This window comes from Asterias rubens, chromosome 2 (assembly GCF_902459465.1).
Source record: "Asterias rubens chromosome 2, eAstRub1.3, whole genome shotgun sequence".
Taxonomy (NCBI): domain Eukaryota; kingdom Metazoa; phylum Echinodermata; class Asteroidea; order Forcipulatida; family Asteriidae; genus Asterias; species Asterias rubens.
The window spans coordinates 11,111,651-11,134,363 of record NC_047063.1 but is presented as its reverse complement, the minus strand read 5'-3'; the positions used below and the strand labels follow the sequence as shown (position 1 = coordinate 11,134,363).

General features: G+C 38.2%; 1 protein-coding gene across 1 annotated transcript in view; it reads right to left on the bottom strand.

The window, feature by feature from the left end:
* The window catches only part of LOC117306155 (E3 ubiquitin-protein ligase PDZRN3-like), a 70,338-nt gene extending 47,925 nt beyond the window's left edge, over positions 1-22,413 (bottom strand). Inside the window, exon 1 of the mRNA XM_033790886.1 lies at positions 21,495-22,413. Within this exon, the coding sequence (XP_033646777.1) occupies positions 21,495-21,608 (114 nt within the window). The 5' untranslated portion in view covers positions 21,609-22,413. The remainder of the gene's footprint in view (positions 1-21,494) is intronic.
* Between the last annotated feature and the right edge of the window lie 300 nt (positions 22,414-22,713).

Genomic DNA, 22,713 nt, shown 5'->3' with positions numbered 1-22,713 from the left:
TGCCCTTCAAGCACCATTCTTGCCCCCCCCCCCAACTATGAAAGTCACAGACACACCACACACCACCTGAATAATACCTTAAGACCACTCCAATCAAATAATCGGCTCTCATTTTCTCTTTTCCCTTACCCCCTCCGACAAGAAGCGAGGGAGCGCTTTCATCAGGAAGTCATTATCATTCATACGGGAAAATCTGGCTATTGATTGGCCGCCCTGGGGGTCGTAACGTAAGCTGAGCTGTGGATGGCATATCAGCTGTAGCATACATTCATTCAATGTTTTTCCATATTTTTTCTGTGGGCAAGCTTTCAATTTGGTGGTGGTTATTTTCCTAAAATATGGTCCAGAATGAGAAAAGTTCTGACTTTTTTACGAGGAAAACTAAAAAAAGAGAGCATCTGCGATTTCCCTCTCTCATCAATGACAAATGTCAGACACATTTATAATATAATTGTGTGCACAGAACTTACAGCAAGCATGACGGATTCACTCTTTCTGCCCAGCATCACTTCAAAGCAAATATCGCAGAAGACATTTTACAAGTTCAACGTCATCATCTTCATTGGGTTCCATAAATCGCACACAGAGCTTTGATATCTAAACAAAATGGGAACCAGACCGACTTCCAGCCAGCCGCTATTTCAACCCATCATATGATAACGGGAGAAAAATATCAGCTTTGTGGTGATTCCAACTCAGTTATACTTCAATTGTATATATGCAGATACTTTCCATACACCGCAAATATCGACTAACATTAAAATTGACAGCTTACTATAAATATTGAGACAATTTTCGATCACAGATATCTGACGTACCAAAAACAATATTTGCGCCAATTCTCTTGCTCTCCATTTTGGAATCTCTCTACCCGTCCTAATATCCACACGGATCAAGTTTGCTACAAATATTGAACATTGTTCTCCTTTAATACTGCAGCAGTTAACTGACTGATTGCATTTGGTCATAAAAAAAACCTTGTCTGATTGTTTTGAGCCATCTGTGGCAATGCATATCAATAGCCCATTCCACGCAATTTTGTCGTGCAAATATAACCAGCATTACGGCGATGTGTGCTCTACCCACATCGCAAACTCCAGCCCTCCAATATATCCTCGCCAGTCTTTTTATTTTAAATCTCGCCTCCGAGATAAGAAAACTGGAGGGGGGGGGGGGGATGACCGTCGACATACACACACACCACACCACTCACGAATTGGCAAATTAACAGTGTAATCACACGGGTAACAATTTATGACACGAACGCTGCTTCACACAGCTACGGTCGTCAAAATTTTGCCAGCGATGCATCAACATGTGACAAGGAAAAGGAGGGGAGTGGGGAGGGGGGGGGTTGGCATTGTTGAATTCAGAACGTTATGACTCCATATCACAACAGAGCCCCTGAGTTCTTCAACAGGAGGAGAGATGGCACAGTGTTTACTGTACGCAAAGTGGGGACAGCTAGATTGGTTATCATAGCATGGACTGGAAACACACGCACAACATACAGAGGGCGGAGGGTGGATATTACTGACGTACATTATTGTCAACACGCTCTGATTATTGCCTCCACTTGCATGCCATCAAATTCTCCTTGACAGTTACTCATCACTTGACAAAGTGCTTATATGAGAAAAAAATGTGGGGGAGAGACCTGTTCGCATCTGGATTAGCGTTGTAGACTTGCAATTTCGAGAGGTATTGCAGTGACAGAAACAACTATAACGACTATACAGACATTTTATGTGCGTTCAGAAACATGCATTTGATCACACATTCTAGGTTTTGCATCCATGTGGGGACATCTTTCATTCTTTCTTTTGTCTCCGAGGGTAGACAAAATTCCTTGTGGAGCACAACAGCCTTAAGAATTTCCCTATAAAAACCGTTTTTGTTTCCGGTCTGTTTTGCTCTTGATATCTGTAAGGTAACAATATGAAATCACAGAATTTTGAATAACAAAAATATACACTCAATCAAAACTATCATCACAAGAAGATAAGCAAACATGCAACTTTATAACTGCAAAAATAGAGAGGACATGACACTTAAATTTTGTACAGTATTTTTCAGTTTCTATGGCACTGTTTTAAACAGAAATAGAGGAAATCAGCTGGTCAGCTAAAAAGTTGCATGCCTGTAAGTTAATAACAAGACAAACTTGTCAATCTAGCAATTTGTTGACAAGCCTGTCAGTAGAAAAGAAGAGCTTCTCATTCCGAGTCTTGGTAATGCATTTTAAATAGCTCAAGTACGTGAGTTGCAAGAAGATCGAGGGCAGGAGACGAAAATAATATATAAAAAAACTAAGGAAGGTTAGAAATGCAATGCGTTCGCCACAATCAGCCCCATATAAAGATAGATAGAAACAGACTCTCTCTCAAGGCCAGATGTAAAGCTGCTGGGAGATTGCAATGCCAGGGATAGAAAGAAGCTGTAATGGAACTAATAATACTCCAACAATGGTTGAAATCATAATAATGTTTGAGATGTTATGCATTGTGTTTCTTGTAGTTGCCTTGGGAACGGGACTAAGTAATGGGTAGTTGTTGTGTTATTTACAGACTCTGCAAGGACGAGATAATAGCAGGGAAATTTTCACTATAAGTTAGAAGTCCAACGAGTACAGCACTGTGTACAAAGATTATTTAAAATCCCCAACAAAATATAATATATAAAAAAAATATATATATATATATATTTTTTTTTTAAAGAAACAATTTTGTTCTTCATGAATCATTACAGAAAAAATTTGAACAAATGGTGAAACAATTGTTTACCTTACATAAAACAAAAATTGTAAACGAAGAACAAAGATAACTCTTTTTATGAATGGAATACATGGAGGGGAAATGCTTTTAGATGAACAAAATGAGCACAAAGGTTCAGTGTCTTTTTACTAGGTAAACGTATCCACAAGTTGAAAACCATAAGAGAAATTTATTAGATGTTTAATTTGCATCAGGGACAAAGAGACATGACAATTATTTTGTTAGTGGCATGGTGTCATTCTTCCCATCAGCTAAGTGTCTAATCTACCTGTCCAAGCGCTGACTACCACACAACACAAATCACCCTCTCAGTTTAAATGAGAAATGTTACGTCAATACAAAGATCAATAGGACTGTCTGGTAACCCCACAATAAATTGTTTTCTATTATTGATATGTTCTTTCCCCTTCTAATTTTATTACAATTGAGAGAAAATAAATGTGGTCACGGCGCATATTAAAAAGAGTACGCCGATCGATTCTGTAAAGGTTGTTACACTATGGAAGTAGTGTCATTTTGCATAGCAAAATATTAAGACTGGAAAGTTTAGTGCACCCTGAATGCTACAGTTGAGTACTTGAAAAATAGCAACAGAGACATTTTGCAGAGCAATGCTCTGCTACATGAGGGAAATCGTTCACTGCTATATATTTAGAGTAGGTGAAACACAATCCTAAGCACCAAAATTTCATAAAACTCAAGTGGAAAGATAAAATGCCACACTTTCAAGCTTCAATCAATGAAATAACAGCTTGTACGTGTCAGAATATCTCCAAGCTGTCAGGAATATCCAGTTTGACCTTAAATAAGATTGGTTAGAAAGTCGGCTTTGGTGTTTGATGCTGGAGACAGTTTCATGGCACGAAGCAAGTGCCGTTGCAAGAGATACTTCAGTGCGTGCACAACGTGTGCGTATGTGTGTGTGCCATTGACTGTAGCTGGACTGGAAAAACACTTCAGTATTAGTTCATTTTAACAGTTTGTGAAGTTTGGATGCCTAAATGTATTCAAACATATCACAAATTGAAGGGAGACGAAATTACTCTATACTTTGCCATTATACTTTGCCATATATGCAACTCTGTAATTGCAAAAATAAGACGCAGAGGCCAAGTAAACAGTTACACACACCTATGCTCCAACACCCCTAGTGTCTTTTCCTATTCCTTACCCTAGAGTGTAAATCACAAAGCTTTCCACCCCTCCCCCCACCGCAACTATGTAGTATATGGAGTATCTAACAAAAGTTTGCAGCGTTTTTGTTTGTTTGTTTCCAAGTAAAGTGAACGATTTCTCTTGTTTAGCAGAGCAAAATGCAATGAAAAATGTGTCGGTTGTTACTAAAAAAATTACCATTTGCTACACAATATAAGCATTCATTGTGCACAAAATCTGCTCAGTCTAAATATTTTGCTAAGCAAAAATGCCTAAAAAGAAATCTTTCCCTGAAGTATCATGTTTGTTGAGACCATGATATCAGGTGATAAGCTGAAAGTCGCGAGTCTGTAACATCAAGGCCTACTAAAATCTTGTCGAGCGTCTAATGCAATTGAACTCAAGTTGCTCCATTGTTTTGTTATGTGTGGTGTACATGGTAGAATAAGCCCCCGCCACGCTTGCCACAACTATTAAAATATTCCCAATATTTCACAATTTCTCCACTGACCCCGTTAAAATTCATTATAATTCTAAACTTACCAATCTATTGTTCGACAGTGTCTTTAATAGATTCCCCACTGTGTGTGGTTTGTGATTAAGTGCCAATGAATTAAAACCCTTTCACCTCTAAACTGCCCAAACTATTAGGCACATTCCAGAACTTCATGACATGATTGAGCTGATCGCAATTTTCTTCCAGAACAGTTAAACAATTTTGTTTAAAAACCTCAGGCCTCCAGCGCTATCAAATTGTCCTGACAATGTCAATTACTATAGCATTTTTCTATGTGTGATTCATGACCTTACGCCAGAAATAAATATATAAAAAAAAACTCAAAATGTACCAAGCTGAACTGACCGGCCAACAAAAGACTCCTCAAGTAACTCCAAAAAAAAAAAATGTCTCTTTGTCAGAGTTTTTTTCCCTCACGGTTTGATCCTAAACAAACGTCGGGTTCTTTTTTTCACCCGTGTACAATTCCAGTCTTAATCTAACCACAACAACACAGAGAGATTTTCTTGTACCCAAACTGAGTTCTATAGAATCGCCAGCTTTGATCTCCCCGCTCAATCTTTGTCAGAAACTTCTGAGTAAACGTCAACACAGGTTTTTGTTTTTTCCTTGTGTTTTTTTTTTCTCCTCCCGGTTGCCAAGTCCAAATAGACGCTTGATCTGACCTTGTGTTAAGGTGTCAATCCAGGTTGACAATATAATCTGTGGTTGTGTTTGAGCGACCGTATGGGTATATTATGGTGCGATAGGCGGAAGGGCAGCTACCAAGATTGGGAGTGTAGTTTGGGTTTTTATGTCACATTGGGGTAGAAGTGACTGTGGTTTTTAAATTAACTTGAAGCCATGTTCACTTTCCTGTCAACTTGTCATAAGAACTCCACATCAATATTGTACCAGTCAAGAATTAGGCTGAGAACAATATATGACAGTAAAGGCTCAATTTTTGAAAAGTGTCCATTTGAGATTCATTTTTTGACTGTGAAATTTACTAAACAATATCAACCTCACACAGATTGTTTAAATGGCACAGTCTTTTATTGTTTATCTTTTGCTCGTTGTAAATAATTTTAACAAGAAGAAAAATATGCATCTTACATTATATGAGTGTGTATGTTAAAATTACTGACAAGTAATTTCTAGTCACCTTATTTCAATGCTCAGAACATGCAGTATTTTTTCACTGTGTGAAAGCATGTGTGAATAATGGCACAATGGACTGTGTTTGCCATTACTTGCCCATTGAAAAATGGATAAAATTGTAACAGTGATGCAACTAAATTTGCCGTTGAAAGCTCCATCATGCCATGAAAAAAATCTGGCCAATTGAATGTATGCGAATCATGGTTCAGTTGACAAACGACAACAAGATAGTAATTCCATCAGCACTCATTCATAAAAAGATAAAACTAGTTGGTAAACAAAATTGGGTTCATCAGTTGAGTGACTTCCATTCGGCACAAAATAGAAATCTCAGTGAACTCTTCCAAATGTTATGTCAATACCAGAGACGATCAATCCTACTTTTGAGTGTAATCCACTCAACCATCTGTTAGAATTTGTCAAGGGGCAAGTAAGTATGGAAAGTAAGGCTATGGGTATTGGCTACAGCTACTGCCACTGTTGCTAAGGGTATTGGCTACAGAAACAGCTGCCACTGTTGCTAAGGGGATAGGCTACTACTGTTGCTATGGGTATTGGCTACAGCTTCAGCTGCCACTGTTGCTAAGGGTATTTGCTACAGCTACCACTGTTGCTACGGGTATTGGCTACAGCTTCAGCTGGCAATGTTGCTATGGGTATTAGCTACAGCTTCAGCTGCCACTGTTGCTACGGGTATTGGCTACAGCTTCAGCTGGCAATGTTGCTATGGGTATTGGCTTCAGCTACAGTTGGCAATGTTGCTATGGGTATTGGCTTCGGCTACAGTTGGTAATGTTGCTATGGGTCTTGGCTAACAGCTGCCATTGTTGCTAGGGGTGTTGGCTAAAGCTACATCAGTTGCTATGGGTATTCTACGTTTCAATGTTTGTTGGCTTGATGATCAAGTCACAAGCTGTAGCCACCAAGTCAGCCACAGCCTCGTGTTCAATTAAACTTTTCTAGTTTTCAAGAAATCTTTGACATTTGACAGATTTAATTGAAAGACAGAATCCCATATTAAAAATCTTAAAATAGAAGTAACTTTTCACTGCACTTTTAACCTCTGGACATTGTTTTGTTTTCTGGTGTTTTTTAAGCTTACTTTCAGCAACATTTACATTTGGTTTCAAGTTCAAGCAAAATGTTGAGACAGATAATGACGCTTAGGTTATAACGTTAACTCATGTATGTCAAAAGTAACTCCACTCCCTATGTCTAATAATGTAAAACCGTATGGTATATTTAACAAGTACAATCTTCATTACAAAGCGATTTAACTGGAGCTTGAAAAAGAACCAGCTTGGAAAATTAATGGCATGGGAGTATCTTCAATCATTACGTAGAGAAAGGTGCATGGTCCTTTCTCTACGCTTCACTGGCAATTGGCAGGCAATGATGATCACAATGTTGATCGTTTAGGGTTTTGGCAACAATGATCACTCATGCATCGTACCTACATTGGGATGCAACAGGGAGGGTAGACAGTTTGGTTTGCCAACCCCACGGCTACCAGCTGCTGATGAGTTCTTCTCCTCATCATCATTATCCACGCTTTTACAAATTAGAGAGAAGCGAAATGTGAAGCCAAGTGCAGGAAACATTATTTTGTTACCTACCATAATATGATAACCATTCATCCATGCATCAGTAAAGACTATTACTACAGAAATTAAGTGGCAATGACACATTTTATGGCCTTTGTTAAAAACAGTGTAATATGTGTGCAGATGGATTAGTCATCGACAACTTCAAATAAAATTGTCGGGGAGAACTGTTTTGTTTTGTTTTGTTTGACAAAAGCAATTATTGCATTATGCTACAGGTGTCATCACGATGAACAATGCCATTAGTACAACAGTAAAAGAAATAAAGAAATAAAACAAAACATTACTATTATACAAAGACATAATATTTATGTTGTTGATTTCCCTGAAATGCAAAAAATAGTTAATGGCCTGACGTTTCGACCCTAGCAGTCTTTCTCGAAGGCTAAATGAGTCAGTTAATGGCCTGACGTTTCGACCCTAGCAGAGTCTTTCTCGAAGGCTAAATGAGTCTTTCTCATAGCCTTCGAGAAAGACTCTGCTAGGGTCGAAACGTCAGGCCATTAACTATTTTTTGCATTTATACTCTCGGTCCATTTGGTTGGTAAGTTGTTTGCAACAGCTAATTCTATTTTCTCTTCCCTGAAGTGCTTCAACCAAATATATTCATTACAGCAGGGTTTAAATTTACATATAGGGCCTACATTTTTACTCCAAAGTATATGACTGAGTGAAAACATTTCAGCCAAACATTTAAAAAACAACTTGTTATCCTTGAACAACAACCCCAGCTTCCCTAAGCCAGACTGTATTGAGCAATACCCTGGCCCCTGTGATGGAAGCATTCACTCCTAATTCTTAGTGACAAGTTAAGCCTCTGAAGGCATCCCAAGCCTGTTGTGCCTAATGTGTTAATCTACGGTGTTAGTCGTCTCCTTGATCCATCCAATCCATCCATCATCAGCATCGTCCTCATATCTTAACTTCCTTCCTTGATTCCTCCTTAAGACCCTCACCTTGACGACCGATGTCCTACTGGGAGAGCACAATTGGTGCTTTCAGGTAAAGACATGGCCCTCCTACAGGGTGACTTGAAAACCTCCCCCAACTGCCCGACTGGACCTTATTGAGGGAGTTGTTACAACACCCAGCTTCCACATTGAAGGAGTTTGTATACTGTGTGGTGTACAAACTGACCAGGGCCCAATTTTATAAAGCTTGTATAAAGCTTATATATCTCCTAGGACTAGTCTTAAGTTAGAACTAGTCCTAACCCTTTGTGAAATCGACCCCTGGGCCCAATTTCATAAAGCTGTAGGCACACAAACTTGCTAAGCACAGAAAAGTATTGCTAAGCAGAAAAAGATTACCAGCCAAGATTACATGAAGTTTACATTGTTATGACTGGTGCCCCACTCAATTTTTGTTAAGCTAAGAAATTTATCAAGCAGTATTAATTTCTGCTTAACAGCTTTATGAAATTGGGCCCGGATGAGAAATTTTATGAGGTGAAAGTCATGGCTTACTAAAAAAGAAAATCGGAAACCATGCTCCAAATTTTAGGAAGAACGTTGATGACATTTCTACCTTTTGATAATCTCTGGAGTAAATTTCAAGGAGATTTCGGAAACTGTATTCACATCTCGAAAGAAGCAGATAAAAGTCTCGCACATATCGAAACATTGGCTCTGTTAAACTTTGTGACTGATCACTTCAAAATATAACAATCGTAGAAACCCAAGGCTACTCTAAATGTTCAAAAATATGCAACCCTCTCTCACAGATAAACTCAGCATCATATATTTCATTCACTAAGAAGTGTGGAGCATGCAATTTCTTACCCCAAGTACTTCTTGAAGTTCCGCAGTCTATTTTCACCACCATTTGGTGAACTATTGTGACCCTGCCATGGAGCTTTGACAACACTCTGTCTAGGAGATATTTTATGACCAATGTTCACACTTACAAATGAAGTGACCCTCAGGTTATCCGCGACCTCAATGCTCTATAGTGTGACAGGGGTCACGTATTTATCAAGTCTTTATTACTGAAAATTAAAGCTGGTAGTAAAATCTAGGTCTATGGTGTATATTGCTAGGTGTATCTGTAAGGAATAAAATGCTGTAGAGCTGAAGCTCAAAACATACTTAAAACAGTATAACATTTTTAGAATATAAATGGTTTGTATACAAAGCTATCGAGGGAATAGGGAATGCTTTGTAATATTTCTCTTTAGAATAGTGTATAGCTAATATTACTTTGGAACAATGTAGGCCTACAATTTTCCGTTATCAATAAAAAAAATGCTTGAAGCACATTGTATAAAACTTCACAAGCAAAGCGATTTTGACAGACAGAAACCAAACTCCAATAAAGCTATTACTATGTATAATAATAACCATAACTTTCCCATAAAGTGAGACATTCACACCAATGCTGTTAAACAACCAGCCCTCGTCTACGATTCCTCTGGGCCAACGACAACAACCCCCCCCCCCCCACACACACGACAACTAGAGCTTTAGCCGATATTACATTAATTAGCAATCCCTGCAGGTAAACATGTCCCAAGGCGGATCGATAGAAAGACATCGTTTCAACTAATTCCATTAAGATTCCAACTTCGTGTTTGTCCCAAGTAAATACACCCTGAATAGTCAACACACTTCCACTTTGCTGTCAGTATTAGTAGTTTGACAAGAAGAAAAAACGCGCAGCGGTCCGAAATATTTTTTTTTAACTGCAACTAAATGTATCTGCATGACTGGCATCCCTCCACATGAACTTGCTCGTTGAAGTGCTTGCACAAAAGATTAAATTTAATAGAGATACTGAACATGCCCTTGGGTCCAGACCAAAAACAAATAATGTGGAGTTTTCAGAGAAACTGGAAGGAATGTCTTTCTACAAGCGTGGAGACACCAGCTGAAAATTTGGAGAGCAATAAATGCGCAAAAATGCTTCCAATAATGCATGAGACTTGGCAGTTTGGTCTCAACATTCATGACAGTGACTCAGTTTAAAGTGTTGGGTTGCACTTAACAGGTCATCTTCCTTGCTTGAAATTACAAATTTCGCCCCGGATTCTGGGGCCGAATCGGTTAAAAGTATAAATAAAAAGAAAAAAAAGCAGGAGGCAGACGGACTGGCGCCAGCACAGGAAGACAGGTGAATATATGCATGTCTCTCTCTGCAAACCCGCACAGTGGCAGGCGATGATGGTGGCGGGCGGCAGGCGCAAACATGCAGATTGTAATGGGCAGCTGTGTTGTGGTCATTGGAACAGCTTTTAGACTCGGGGAGCTGGCTGTGTCAGCTTGCGTTTCAGTAGCAGGTCAATGAGAAGGGTTTTTTTCCCTTGAAGGAGCTTCAATATATTATAAAGGCAGCAAAGCTTATGGGTCTTGCCTTGTGTACTTGGACTACTCCCGAGGAAATGCACTTAGTATTCAGACCATTGGGTTGAGGATATGCATGTTCACATTGCTTCAAGAATGCAGGGTCTTGCTCGCTGCTTGTTTGATTTCGATTTGAAGGAGCAGAAAGAACATTCCTGAGGATGTTTTGGTTCACCTAGAAAGATTCTCTCATATTAAGGATCATTTCTTTACGCCTAAAGGAGTGAAAGTAAAGATAGGGGGTCGTTTTTTTAATTCAGAAATGTTATATATATATCATTTTATTATTTATGTTGCGGGATGATATGTCCGCAAAGAAAGTTAAATCAGAGTTGCTGTCAATTTTCAGTAAAAAAAAAAAAAAAAAAAAAAAAAAAATAAAAAAATACAAAACCGGGCAGATGAAATAAAACACACAAAAACTGATCAAAAACTCTCCATCCACGAACAAAATTGATACTGGCGGGAAACCCAAAGCTCTTCTGATGATCCTGCTCCCAATACAGCACTGTATCAAACCAGCCATGACTACACAATTTACCAACTTAATCATTATTGACTTAAAGCGAACAGCAACTGCCTAACATTGTCCTCTTTTACTTTGGACTTTCAAAAGACAGTAATTTCTATCCAGGGGCATCTTCAATTGATGTGAATTCTTTTTTGATTGTGATAAAGCATACACTAGGCACGACCTGATTTCTGCTGGCGAGGTTCCATGGCGATGGCAAAATTTCTTGGGGATAGTAAGTGAGTGGAAAAAGAAATCATAAACTCATAAACGACGACATCTAGTGGAGGGATGAGCTGAGACACTGGAAAATAATGTTCCACGTGTAATGTTCCATGTGTCAAGTAATAATACATTTTCATGATATGTTGAAGTGAAAAAGTATTTCTTAACCTGTTTCAAGAAAATGAAATCAAGAACATATATATATAAACCCTTAAAAAAAACTTGGAAAAACTAATCTTTTAAAGATTATCACATTTGAAAATCAAATCATAAATCACTATAAATTTTAGTATAATGATGTCCATTGCTTTAAGGTGAGGCAGAAAGGAGTGAGCATACCCAGAAAACAAAAATCAAGAAAATGTAAATGCCCTGTGAAAACTGACATTTTAAAAGTTATCACATTTGAAATTCAAGTCGTAACGATCACTTTAATGATGTCTATTGCTTCAAGGCGGAGCAGAAAGGAGTTTTATTTCTCAATAAAAAACAACCCCTCATGTTACATTTCTTTTGGTTTTTTCTTGAACAGTGTTCCCATGACTCATTTTCACATCATCTATCCATCTATTTCAAGAATCCCATATGTCTTTTTCAACAGCCTTGGTTAGTCATTAAACCATCCCCAAAATGATGTTTATAAATCAAGGTATCACATCATAAACATACTTTTTCTCATTTCCTGGCTGTGCCATTAGGCCCCATTGCAGACGTGTCGTTCCCCATTTGGACAACAGGTGTTTGTTCCACAGTGAAATGTCACCTATAGAATCTCACACTGTATCAGTTTGCATTTTAGATGATGCATAATTTTCATATTTTTAGCCAGCAAACACCTGTGTAATAGTGCAGAAAGAAATAATGCAAAATAAAGAAGTTGGCAACCTTCCATTTTATCAATTCATCGTTAACAAAATAGAACAGGAAATTCTGTGTGATAATATTATCATCAGAGAATTCTGGGTTTTATTTTTTAGTACAAAAGACAGGAAGTTGAAATCTTGGTTAATATTAATTTGTCTTTTCTAAAAAGAACCCTTCAAATGTAGAAATTCTACATCAGTCAAATGTATAAACCTGACCTAGGTATTTTTTTAAAGGACTATTTTTACAAAGTTATTGCGGCACAAAGGGACATAATCTCAAAGTACACATGACACCTTGAGCAACCAAGCATGGCTGTGAAATGTTTTGTCATAACTCCCAAACACAAGTGAATCTGTTTTTAACAACACTATTGAGCCAAAAATGCAACTCTTGCCAAAACAAGTTTCCAATTGTATTCTCGTAACAGGCGGTATATTTTTCTTTGTAACAATTGTAACCTAATATTTATTTTAAACACCTCAGGCTAGTGAGTGTTCATGGACCATTCATAAAAGTCAAATGCATTTCTAGATTCCGAATATAGTATTTGATTTTGAAGTACACAGAACTTGCTTAAAAATCTTCCATAGTAATAGGATAAGTTTGAATACGAAGAAAGCTCAATGATATTTTCTCTAGCCATCCGTGGCGTGTTATGCCCGAGCGGTCAACTGGACTCACGCTCTGGTGTTTCATATCAGCCGAGTAAGGGTTCGAATCCCAATCTTGATCCTCGTGTCCTGCATGGGACGTAAAATGATACTTCCTGTGTGTTGTGTAAAGCATGTAGAAGCAGTGAACGCTTTTCCTTGTATTGTAGAGCAAATTGCTACACAAAATGTATGATTTCCTACTTAAAAATCACCATTTGCTACTCAAAAGCATTCAGTGTGCACAAAATAAAGTTAAAAGGCTGGATATTTTGCTATGAAAAATTGCAGGACGAAATCATTCCCTGAAAAGAACTCGGTACACTTATGCTACTAAGGTTCACCTCAGTGTTTTCTGGTATGGTTGGCTTCAGATTGCGCCACCACCTTACAAACTAATAAGCCTATACGGTGCTATTATATGTAAATATATGGGTCTTATAATTCTAACAATGTTCAGCATTCCTTGTAGTAACTAATACTATTATTATCATGCTCCAACATTCTCTGAAACTTGCGGTAAAACACACAAGAGTTTAGATGCATTGTTAAGTAACTGCTTTGTTCCAGTATTTTCACTGAAAGTACAAAAACAAGGTCTTGAGAAAAAAACAGATTTTGTGAAACTGGCAAGAAATATGGATTTAAGCAATCAGTACAAATATAGAGTACCCCATGAGTGTCTCATGTCTAACCAAGCTTGTAGAATCATATGAAGGGTGGTCTTTGCCTATATGGGCCAAATTTCATAGAGCTGCTAAGCACCAAAATTGGCTTAGCTTGAAATTTCTACGTGATTTTAAGGATAAGCAAACAACTGCTGAACACCAGTAACAAGCAATATGCAACAAATGGAATTTGGTTGGTAATCCTGTTTTTATCAAGGAAGAAATTTCATCCTAAGCAAATTGTTGTGCTTAGCAGCTCTATGAAATTGGGTCCTGGTCTAGACAGTGATTCATTGCCTTCATGATCAAAGGCAACCCAAGAAAAGGGACATAGCAAATGGCTAGCGACAGTCAGAAGGAGTGATGTAAGAAACGATCTAACCCATTTCAGCCACCGTAGTAGCTTCCTGACGCTCGAGGCTGGACAAAAGAGCTCACAGCTTGACCCAAGACTAGAAACTGAAAATAGACTAGATATTTATACAGGCCTTACAGGGATTCAGTGATGACCCAATGGAAAAAGAAGAAGAAGAGGTAACCGATGAAGTGGCGACAGAGAAAAATACAACCATCAACGATAAATGCTTCTAGGAAAATTACCATGGGATAAAAATTAAGACTGATTTTTATTCACCTTATTTTATAAGCTTTGGGAGCTTTTGGGAGCTGTGAAAATGGAGCAGTTCTGGTGGCAACGTTTTAAAAGCATGAGTTGATTATAAAAGGTTGTGTGAACCTCATGATAATAAATATCTTATTTTTGGTCTCCCGGGCAAGGCTTTCAGGTTTCTTTTCCTTCCTCCCTCTCCCGAAAGCCTCTTGAAAAACGGCACTTTTGCATAATTATCGTATCTAGGTTAAAGGAATCAAGTAATCTGTGTTATCATAGCCTTTCAATTTGCGTGAACATATTTAAGCAGTGTCAGAAAATTCTGCCTGCATTTTTTATTTCTATTGAAACAAAACAAATTCTCTTGGTGGAAATTTATTTTGATGTTTTAAAAATTAAATTAATACACAATAAAAAGTTGGCCTACTTTGTTATTCTACACAGAGGAATATTCACCATTATTTTTACTGCATGCAAACAAATAAATAATGGACAGCCTGACGTTTCGACCCTAGCAGTGCCTTCCTCGAAGGCTAACGACTATGCTAGGGTCGAAACGTCAGACAATTTAGTATTTGTTTGCACTTAAAACCAAAAATCGTTTTGGTTGGTAAGCAGTTTGCAACAGCTAACTCTAATTTCATTTGTTTTTCCCATTACAACCTTTGTTTAAGACTCATTAAACTTCTTGAAGAAAACCACCACCCATGGAAAAAGAAAAAAAGAGAGAAGAAAAAAAGATGGTCCGAAATGAAGCCCAAGAAAGCCAGTGGTTATTTGTACAATTCATTGGTACCACAGTACGCATCTAATGAAACCAGCATGTCACCTCTATCTCTCACCATATGGGATCAACCAACCCAACCCCCATCATCAACCACCCTCCACTTCCAAAGTTGTTAAAGTTAATCAAATCTCTTATTGCCGAACCTCTCAAAAAATCTAATACAATAGTTACAACTTTCCATGATTTGCTCTACACATGTGGTGGTCCAGGAATGGGTAAAGTAATGAAATGGCCTTCGAATGAGGAGTGGGTTGTTTCTTACCATTACCCCATCTATAATATACAGAGTTTCAATCAGTCACCTTGTGACAGACAACATTCTACTTTGGAATTGGAAAGCAACAGGGGGTTATTGTACTCTTTCCATCCAATCCCAAAATATGGGAAAAGGATTTGCTTTGTTCTGGTCCATTTGCATGGAATTCTACTTTAACCATAAACAGTTTAACAGGTTCCCTTTGTAAAACATTATAATATAACTCCTGCAATATTATTTATATGGTGCTACCATCCATTTACACATGTGCAGGGTTACAACAAGTACGTGTTTTATCATTTATTTCACTACATTGTTAGACTGAACAGTGTAAAGCATTCACACTTAGCAACTTCATCTTAATGTGCAAGTTATGTCTACCTGCCGTCGTACTTTTATTTGTTAATTTTGTTATGACCAGGTCTAACACATAACTAAAATATGACATCACCTTTTCCGTATCTGTTTGAAGTTGTGCTGTACGCCGCCAACTTGCAACACAATAAATGTCAGTACAACTGTGTACATTTGTTATTTCTTTTCATGGCATTTACGAACAGAGGTTTCTAAAGTAGTAGATGACACCATGATCAAACTTGCCCCTGGGCTTTTTTCCTCCCTTTTTAGGGGGTCACCGAAAAAAGAGAAAAAAACCCATAACTGATTAAACCTATTCTCTTTAATGACTGGGTGGAATACAGTTGTGCTAAGCACAGCAAATGTCACTAAAACTGTGTACATTTTGTAATTCTTTTTACGGCATTTATGAAAAGAGGTTTCTTAGGTAGGGGGATACCGAAGAAGGGGTTAAAACCCACTCGAGATTAAACCTGTTCCCTCGAATCACTAGCTGGAAATACTGATACTTTTAGTCAAGCTATGGCAGCTTTCATTCCCAGATTGATCAGTCACAGTCAGTAACTTTTCTGGCTTCCATGTTACTTAGCGTAAAAGGTCAGGGCTAATGGAAGATTTAATCGAAACCGTTAAATCCCCCGGTAGAATTATAGAGAGGGGCCAACAGTGACTGACTTTGTGAAATCAAGCTCACAAAATGAAAACAACTCCCCCTGGGCTTTTGAGTGACATTAGTAGAAGGGAATGGAATTGTTAAAGTACCTGATGAAGAAACTGAACCACTCTCGAGGTAGAACCTTTTAATACTGATTGACTCCCCATTTATTAAATGTATAAAGACCCTTTCCCACGTTGAAGTCAATTTTGTAAAGTTAGAGACGCACAGCATTTAATTGAAGTCACATTTCCCCATACATGTTTCATTAAAGATTAAGCGATTTAACCTTGCTCTCACCTATGCAATGAAACAAAGGTATTAATACTTTAAAAGAGTCTGTAAGTCTCACAAAATAAAGAAAAACACACTTTGGCAAAGCCAGTAAAAAAACATACACCAGTTGATCGTCCCGTTTTATTGTTTGTTTGGTGTTTCCTTTTTTGTTTCCTTTTTTTTTTGGGGGGGGGAGGGAAGTACATGGTATTTTTTAGTCTTGAATTGGTCTTATAGGGGCCAAAAAAATACATAAATAAATATTTAAAAAATTAACGGCTTCTTAAAAGGATGGCAGTAACTGATACCAACTTTATTTTTACTTGGCCTGATTTTCCTACAGTTAAAAATTGATGCACTTGTTGTATGCATCAAAGAGAAGACATGTGGTAACTTTGACAGATTTCAGGGTAGGAAAACAAAATGGTTCACACAATTTAAAGCTCCATCAACCAAAAAGGAGATAATCTAAGAGCACGTCCTTATTAGAATCACTGGTATCGTCATATAGACCAAGATTGCAGACAAACAAAATCACCTCAGGATTATCTCCTACCATCTATATTTCCTTACTACGACAGACCTTATTATAGATTTGCGAAATGATGGCAACAAGTTAAGTGGAAATGCAGACCGGAGTGAAATACAGCCACTGGTATGATTTTACAACCACCGTCCAACCTTGAAGACCATTTAGAATACGAGTCAATGATTTTGACATGCTTCTCAAAATACAAATATCATATCACTAGGGAATATCTGTTTCAACAGGTTGCTGCTGAGCACAGAAAAATCGCTAAGCAAAGACAAATCTTGACTTGCAGATTGTGTAAGCAGAATGTAGTTGCATTGGAATGTAGTGCACAACTTTGACATGGTTCCATGAACAAACACCTTTAACTTCTCTTCGATATATCGTTAAGGACTTAAAACTAGGCCATACTTCTTGTAAAACGTTTTTGGTATTTAGGGGGCTGGCAACTGCGAGTAACAACTCGACAAATTTTCCTCAAAAAGTGTGAACACCTGAAAAAGGTAAACTTCGTCTGCGAAAAAAGTGCAGGGAAAATCTAATAAACGGCCTAGTGTTTAGTAATATAATATTGATCTACACAGCACAGACTGTGTCAAGCCCTCCATGGACTCTTTTCATTCAAGGGCAACGCCAGATTCAACAACACTTTGATCAAATCTCATTTCAACATGTCAGGTTTTTTATACACTAATGTGTAACAGGTCCTGACAGCTTGACGGAGAGGGACATAAGTGTCAAGGTGAATTTACGCACACACTCAAAAAAAAAAAAGAACTTCTGGAAAGTTAAGTCCATGAAATGATTACGAGTTTTTATAAGTACGAGTTTTTCAAACTCTCATCTCCCTCTAAAATGCCCTACCCCTTGTTAACTTTAGACTAGTAATTAATATATTGACAAAAATAGATTTGCATTGTTTGCCATTGAACTGTTCCTGTGGTGTAACACGTGGTAATTTGTTAGGCATCCCAACTGAGAGAGGGGATGGGTCTGTACAGTGGGGGGGGGGGGGGGGGGGGGGAATTAAAAAATAACAGCCAAAATTTAAGGCTCTTCAATAGATCCTTTTACCGCCATCGCTGACCTCAATCAATGGAAATGTGCATGCATATACACGCTGCGCACAGCTCTCAGGTATTCATTGACCTCAGAGAGGGCGCTGTCTTGAGCTGAGACATCATACGCAGGAGGTCTACATTGTCAGATATATATCATGACATTAATCTTCACATATCCAAACAACCACACAAGACAGAGCCAGCACGCTCAGCAAACATTCCAGCATTATGCGATATCGGACAATTGTCTTTTAATAGCTCATGCGCATACAAGCACTGGATCAATTCAACTATTTCCTCCCTGATAATTAGCAGGTCGTTAACGTCCCGGCATCCCCACTTGGTTGCGTCATTTCTTTTATCAAAGCTGCCTCGCCAGACTGAGTACTTTCAACGTGTCATCGATTTCTTCGTGTGATTTCCCACTCGGTAATAAACGGCTGCTAATTAAGCTATTTTTCATTCACCCAGTGCAAGGTGGACAGTGATGTAATCTTCAGTCTTGGTATCTGATGGGATAGTGGGACTATGCTAATCATGTAAGACGCTGTGTTATCTACTTTCGTCTTAATCCTTCCATGTCTTCTGTACTTTCTGTAATCTTATAAAATTCCCTTTCTCTGTGGGACATTTCATTCTAAACCTAATTTTTTTTTTAAATCTGAATTGATGTGTGAATACTAAGCCATGCCGAATTCATAGCTCCAGGTTTTGCTAAGGCGTCCTTTTTACTAAATGCATATTCATGGCTATGGCTGTTGCTAAGGGTGATGCTATAGCCACCCTATCATTCAGGGCATGTTCACGGCTATGGCTGTTTCTAAGGGTGGTGCTGTTGGCATCCTATTATTTAATGCATGTTCATGGCTATGGCTGTTGCTAAAGGTGCTGTTATAGGCATACTATCATTCAATGCATGTTCACGGCTATGGCTGTTTCTAAGGGTGGTGCTCCTGGCATCCCATAATTCAATGCATGTTCATGGGAGTCATGGCTATGGCTGTTGCCAAGGGTGGTGCTAATGTTCATGTGATGTGAAAGCCAGAGCCACAACTGCTAATTCAGATACAGCCATAGTCACTCATCAAACATTCTATATCGTATGATATTGAATACAAAACTGAATACCAACAAACAGCAATTTGGGGATACATTACACAACAATTTCCTTTCCTTTCTTAGTATATAATTGGTCTTTGATCCAACTTGACATCTAATTTACAATTGCATTAATTTCAGCCCTTTCTAGACCTTTTCAAAGTCAAATAGCAGTTTTCTTATCAACCTGGAGTTGGGAAACCACCAGACCTTATCTCTACTTCATTAGAAAAGAAAAAAAAGTTGGAAACAAGTTGTCGCAGATTCTTAGCAATCCGAAGAAAGTTTCTGGTTTCTAAAGATAAACCACCTCGTATTTTTCCTTGACAAACACATTCCTGCGACTGAAACTTATCTTTGCAGCTGTCGTTTCGGTGCTTAATTAGAAATCTTAGTCTGGCGTTGCCTCGTTAGGAAACGTCTCGGGTCCTGATAACGTTAAATTCCAAAAACGAGGACAGATAGGAAACAAGTTCACAGGTTCCCCTGAAGAAAACCTTATTTGGAATTATGGTTCTATGATAAATAAGGCCAAGTAAAAAGGTCTACAAGTTGATCGTCTAGGTTTTTCAAAAAAGAGGAGGATGAGGGCCTTTTTATTTTTTTATTTCTTTCAAAGTTGGTCGCCAAGCATTTTAATAGCTGACCAACAGTTCTTCAGTTTAAAGTCACCACCTACTTTATGTAGTTACAAGTTCTCAAAAGATAAGTAAGTTAAATGAGAAATACACAGAAAATTTGTCTTTTTGAAGAAAAAAAGTATAAAAAATAGAGAAAAAAAGAAGATGCGGCCTAAAAAAAGGATCAGGGAGGGGACAATCAACTGGTTTTTTTTTAAGTGCATGTAATTCAGTACTCCCTATGATAAAAGAGTAGGTCTTGGTATCACACCTTTCATAGCTGACCGTTTGGTTGGTAAGCAGTTTGCAACAGATAATTACTCAAAATAATCGATAGCATAAAAACTTACTAGGTAACAAGCATTGGAGAGCTGTTGATAGTATAAAACATTGTGAGAAACGGCTCCCTCTGAAGTAACGTAGTTTTCGAGAAAGAAGTAATTTTCCACAAATTTGATTTCGAGACCTCACATTTAGATTTTGAGGTTTAAAAATCAAGCATCTGAAAGCACACAACTTCGTGTGGCAAGGGTGTTTTTTTCTTCCATTATTATCTCGCAACTTCGACAACCAATTGAGTTCAAATTTTCACAAGTTTTTTCTTTATGCATATGTCGAGATACAACAAGTGGGAAGACTGGTCTTTGACAGTTACCAAAGGTGTCCAGTGGCTTTAACACAAGAATCAAGACAACACCTGTATTTGTACAAAAAAACATGACAATCTCTAATTATGTAAACATAATCAGCAATAAAGGGCATGATTCTTAACGTACAAATACATGTTTATTGTTCCTCCACCACCACCACTACACACAGTGTAACCTTGGAAAGTACAGTCAGTGAGCACGGCCCATTGGTGAATAGGGGGGTGTCAAATACAGGGCCATCATGTGTGTTGTTATTCCGTGGCAGTGACCCAAAACATTGACAATATATCAATTCTTAAATGCCAACCCTCCAGGCAACGAGAAGGGTGGGATTACTGCTTCAAAAAGGTAAACATTCTGACTGCATTCCTCGCTGTACATTCCGCTTTCCACATTCTTTTGCTTCTATTTTGTCACTTTTTTTAAAAACTGAAGTTTGCTGTTGAACTGAGAAGAATAAACAACTGAACTCCAGTTTAAGAGTGGCTTTATGATAAAGTACACTCTCGGTCACAGGTTTTGGAATGTTACAATTATTTAATGTGAAAGTCAACCGGACTATTCAATAACACTAAAAAAATGTGATTTGTGTGGTAAAGCACCATGCAAACCTTTCAACTCGATACTGTGGGGTCAAACATACCGTAACAACTTTCTAGTGACTGCTATTTACATTGACTGTTATTCAAAAATGTACCACTCTGGAACTGGCTTCATTGAGAAATGAGCAAAACAAATGTCACAAAAATAATTTCAGTCTCAAGCTTTAGCATGTCAAATAGGATTGACAAGTAATGGTATTTTACCATAAAAACTGTTTTACATGCTAAAATAATTTTCGTCTCACTGAGACTCAACATATTTATTGACTTGTTTTACTCATTTCTCAAAAAACTACAGCACCTCAGTAAGTAAAATTTCAAGGGAAGCTTTCTACCATCACTATCTTTCAAACTGAGTAAGTTTAATGTAAATCTGTGGACATTAAGTTTTGTGTTACAAAAAGTAGCCTACCCAAATCCTTTAATGTGAGAGTCAACCAGACTATTCACTTATACTAAAGACAGTCTCACAGGCTATCCAAAATGAGAAAAAGATCACATTTATATAAAGATAATAATCATAATACATATGAATACGTACATTGAGTATGATGAAATCCATGGCTGCAAACGAGCCATAGGACAGGTCACCCTGAACCGGATCCGACTGGAGATCTTCGTCCTCGCTCATCGGTATATTTGTCGCTGTCGCCATAAGATTTGTCTGGTTTTTTTTTTTACTCCGACCCAAATTCCCGATCAAGCATTTCTCAACGTAGCGATGTAATAGAAGACCAACAAAACTAACAGCCAGTCCTCGAAGGCTATTCACAGCAAATCAGGTACAGAAAGTAGCGTTAACTTCAAAAAGGATTGGCACAGAATCCTGAGAGGGCATAAACTAATGGGGAGAGAAATTGCTCCCATTCATAAAGTTGCTTGTCACCGACGACGTCGTACTTGTAGACAGACCAACACAGCACATAAAAATGGGTAAGGATCACCACAATTAAACCCCAATGAAATGTAGCTCCACTCCACTGCACAACCTTAGCTCTCCTCTACTCAGATGGAAAGTGCCAAATTATGTGTAGATAATCGTCTCCACTTGAGGGGGTTAACACCAAGTGCCTGATGCGGACTCCAGCTATGTGCCCTGGTTAAGTGGTGGGCGATGTCAGTATTACCAGGTGTTAAGATATGATTTGTGCTTGGGTAACCACGTTCCATGAGAGATGAGGAAAAGAGTAGAATCGTCGGTCCGAGGTGCCAGATTTACAAAAATTGCCAGACGGACCAGTGACAGTCAAAATATGGAGCAACTGATGAACAGAGCAACTGAAGTTACTGGTTTTCAAGTTCTAGCTTTTCTCACTCACCCATCTAGAGTTTATAAGCCAACCACCTGAGAAGCATTATGCAGACAGCCCACGTGCCAAGCTTTTTTCCATTTACTCAACTTATAAACTGCTATCTGGATCCATAGAGCTAAACTAAAGTCACTTTTCCCCATCTGCACACGGGCACTACTAGCCTTGGTTAATACACTATGAAAGAGAACTCCCAAAACACTTGCAGACCAATGATCACTCTTTATGTAAATGAACCACTCACCTGCCAGTCACCACTGACCAATCAGGGAGTAGAGTGGCTTCTGGGCTGTTCTACTCTGCTATAGGGTTCATAAATAATTCAGCAGTGTGTGGCTGTGCGTATTACTAACTGTAGCTGCATGCATTGAGCACAACACACATCTTTTGTACAAGGTTGGCTTTATACATTGAATGTAACAAATTGGATTTAATTGTTGTCCATGAAAT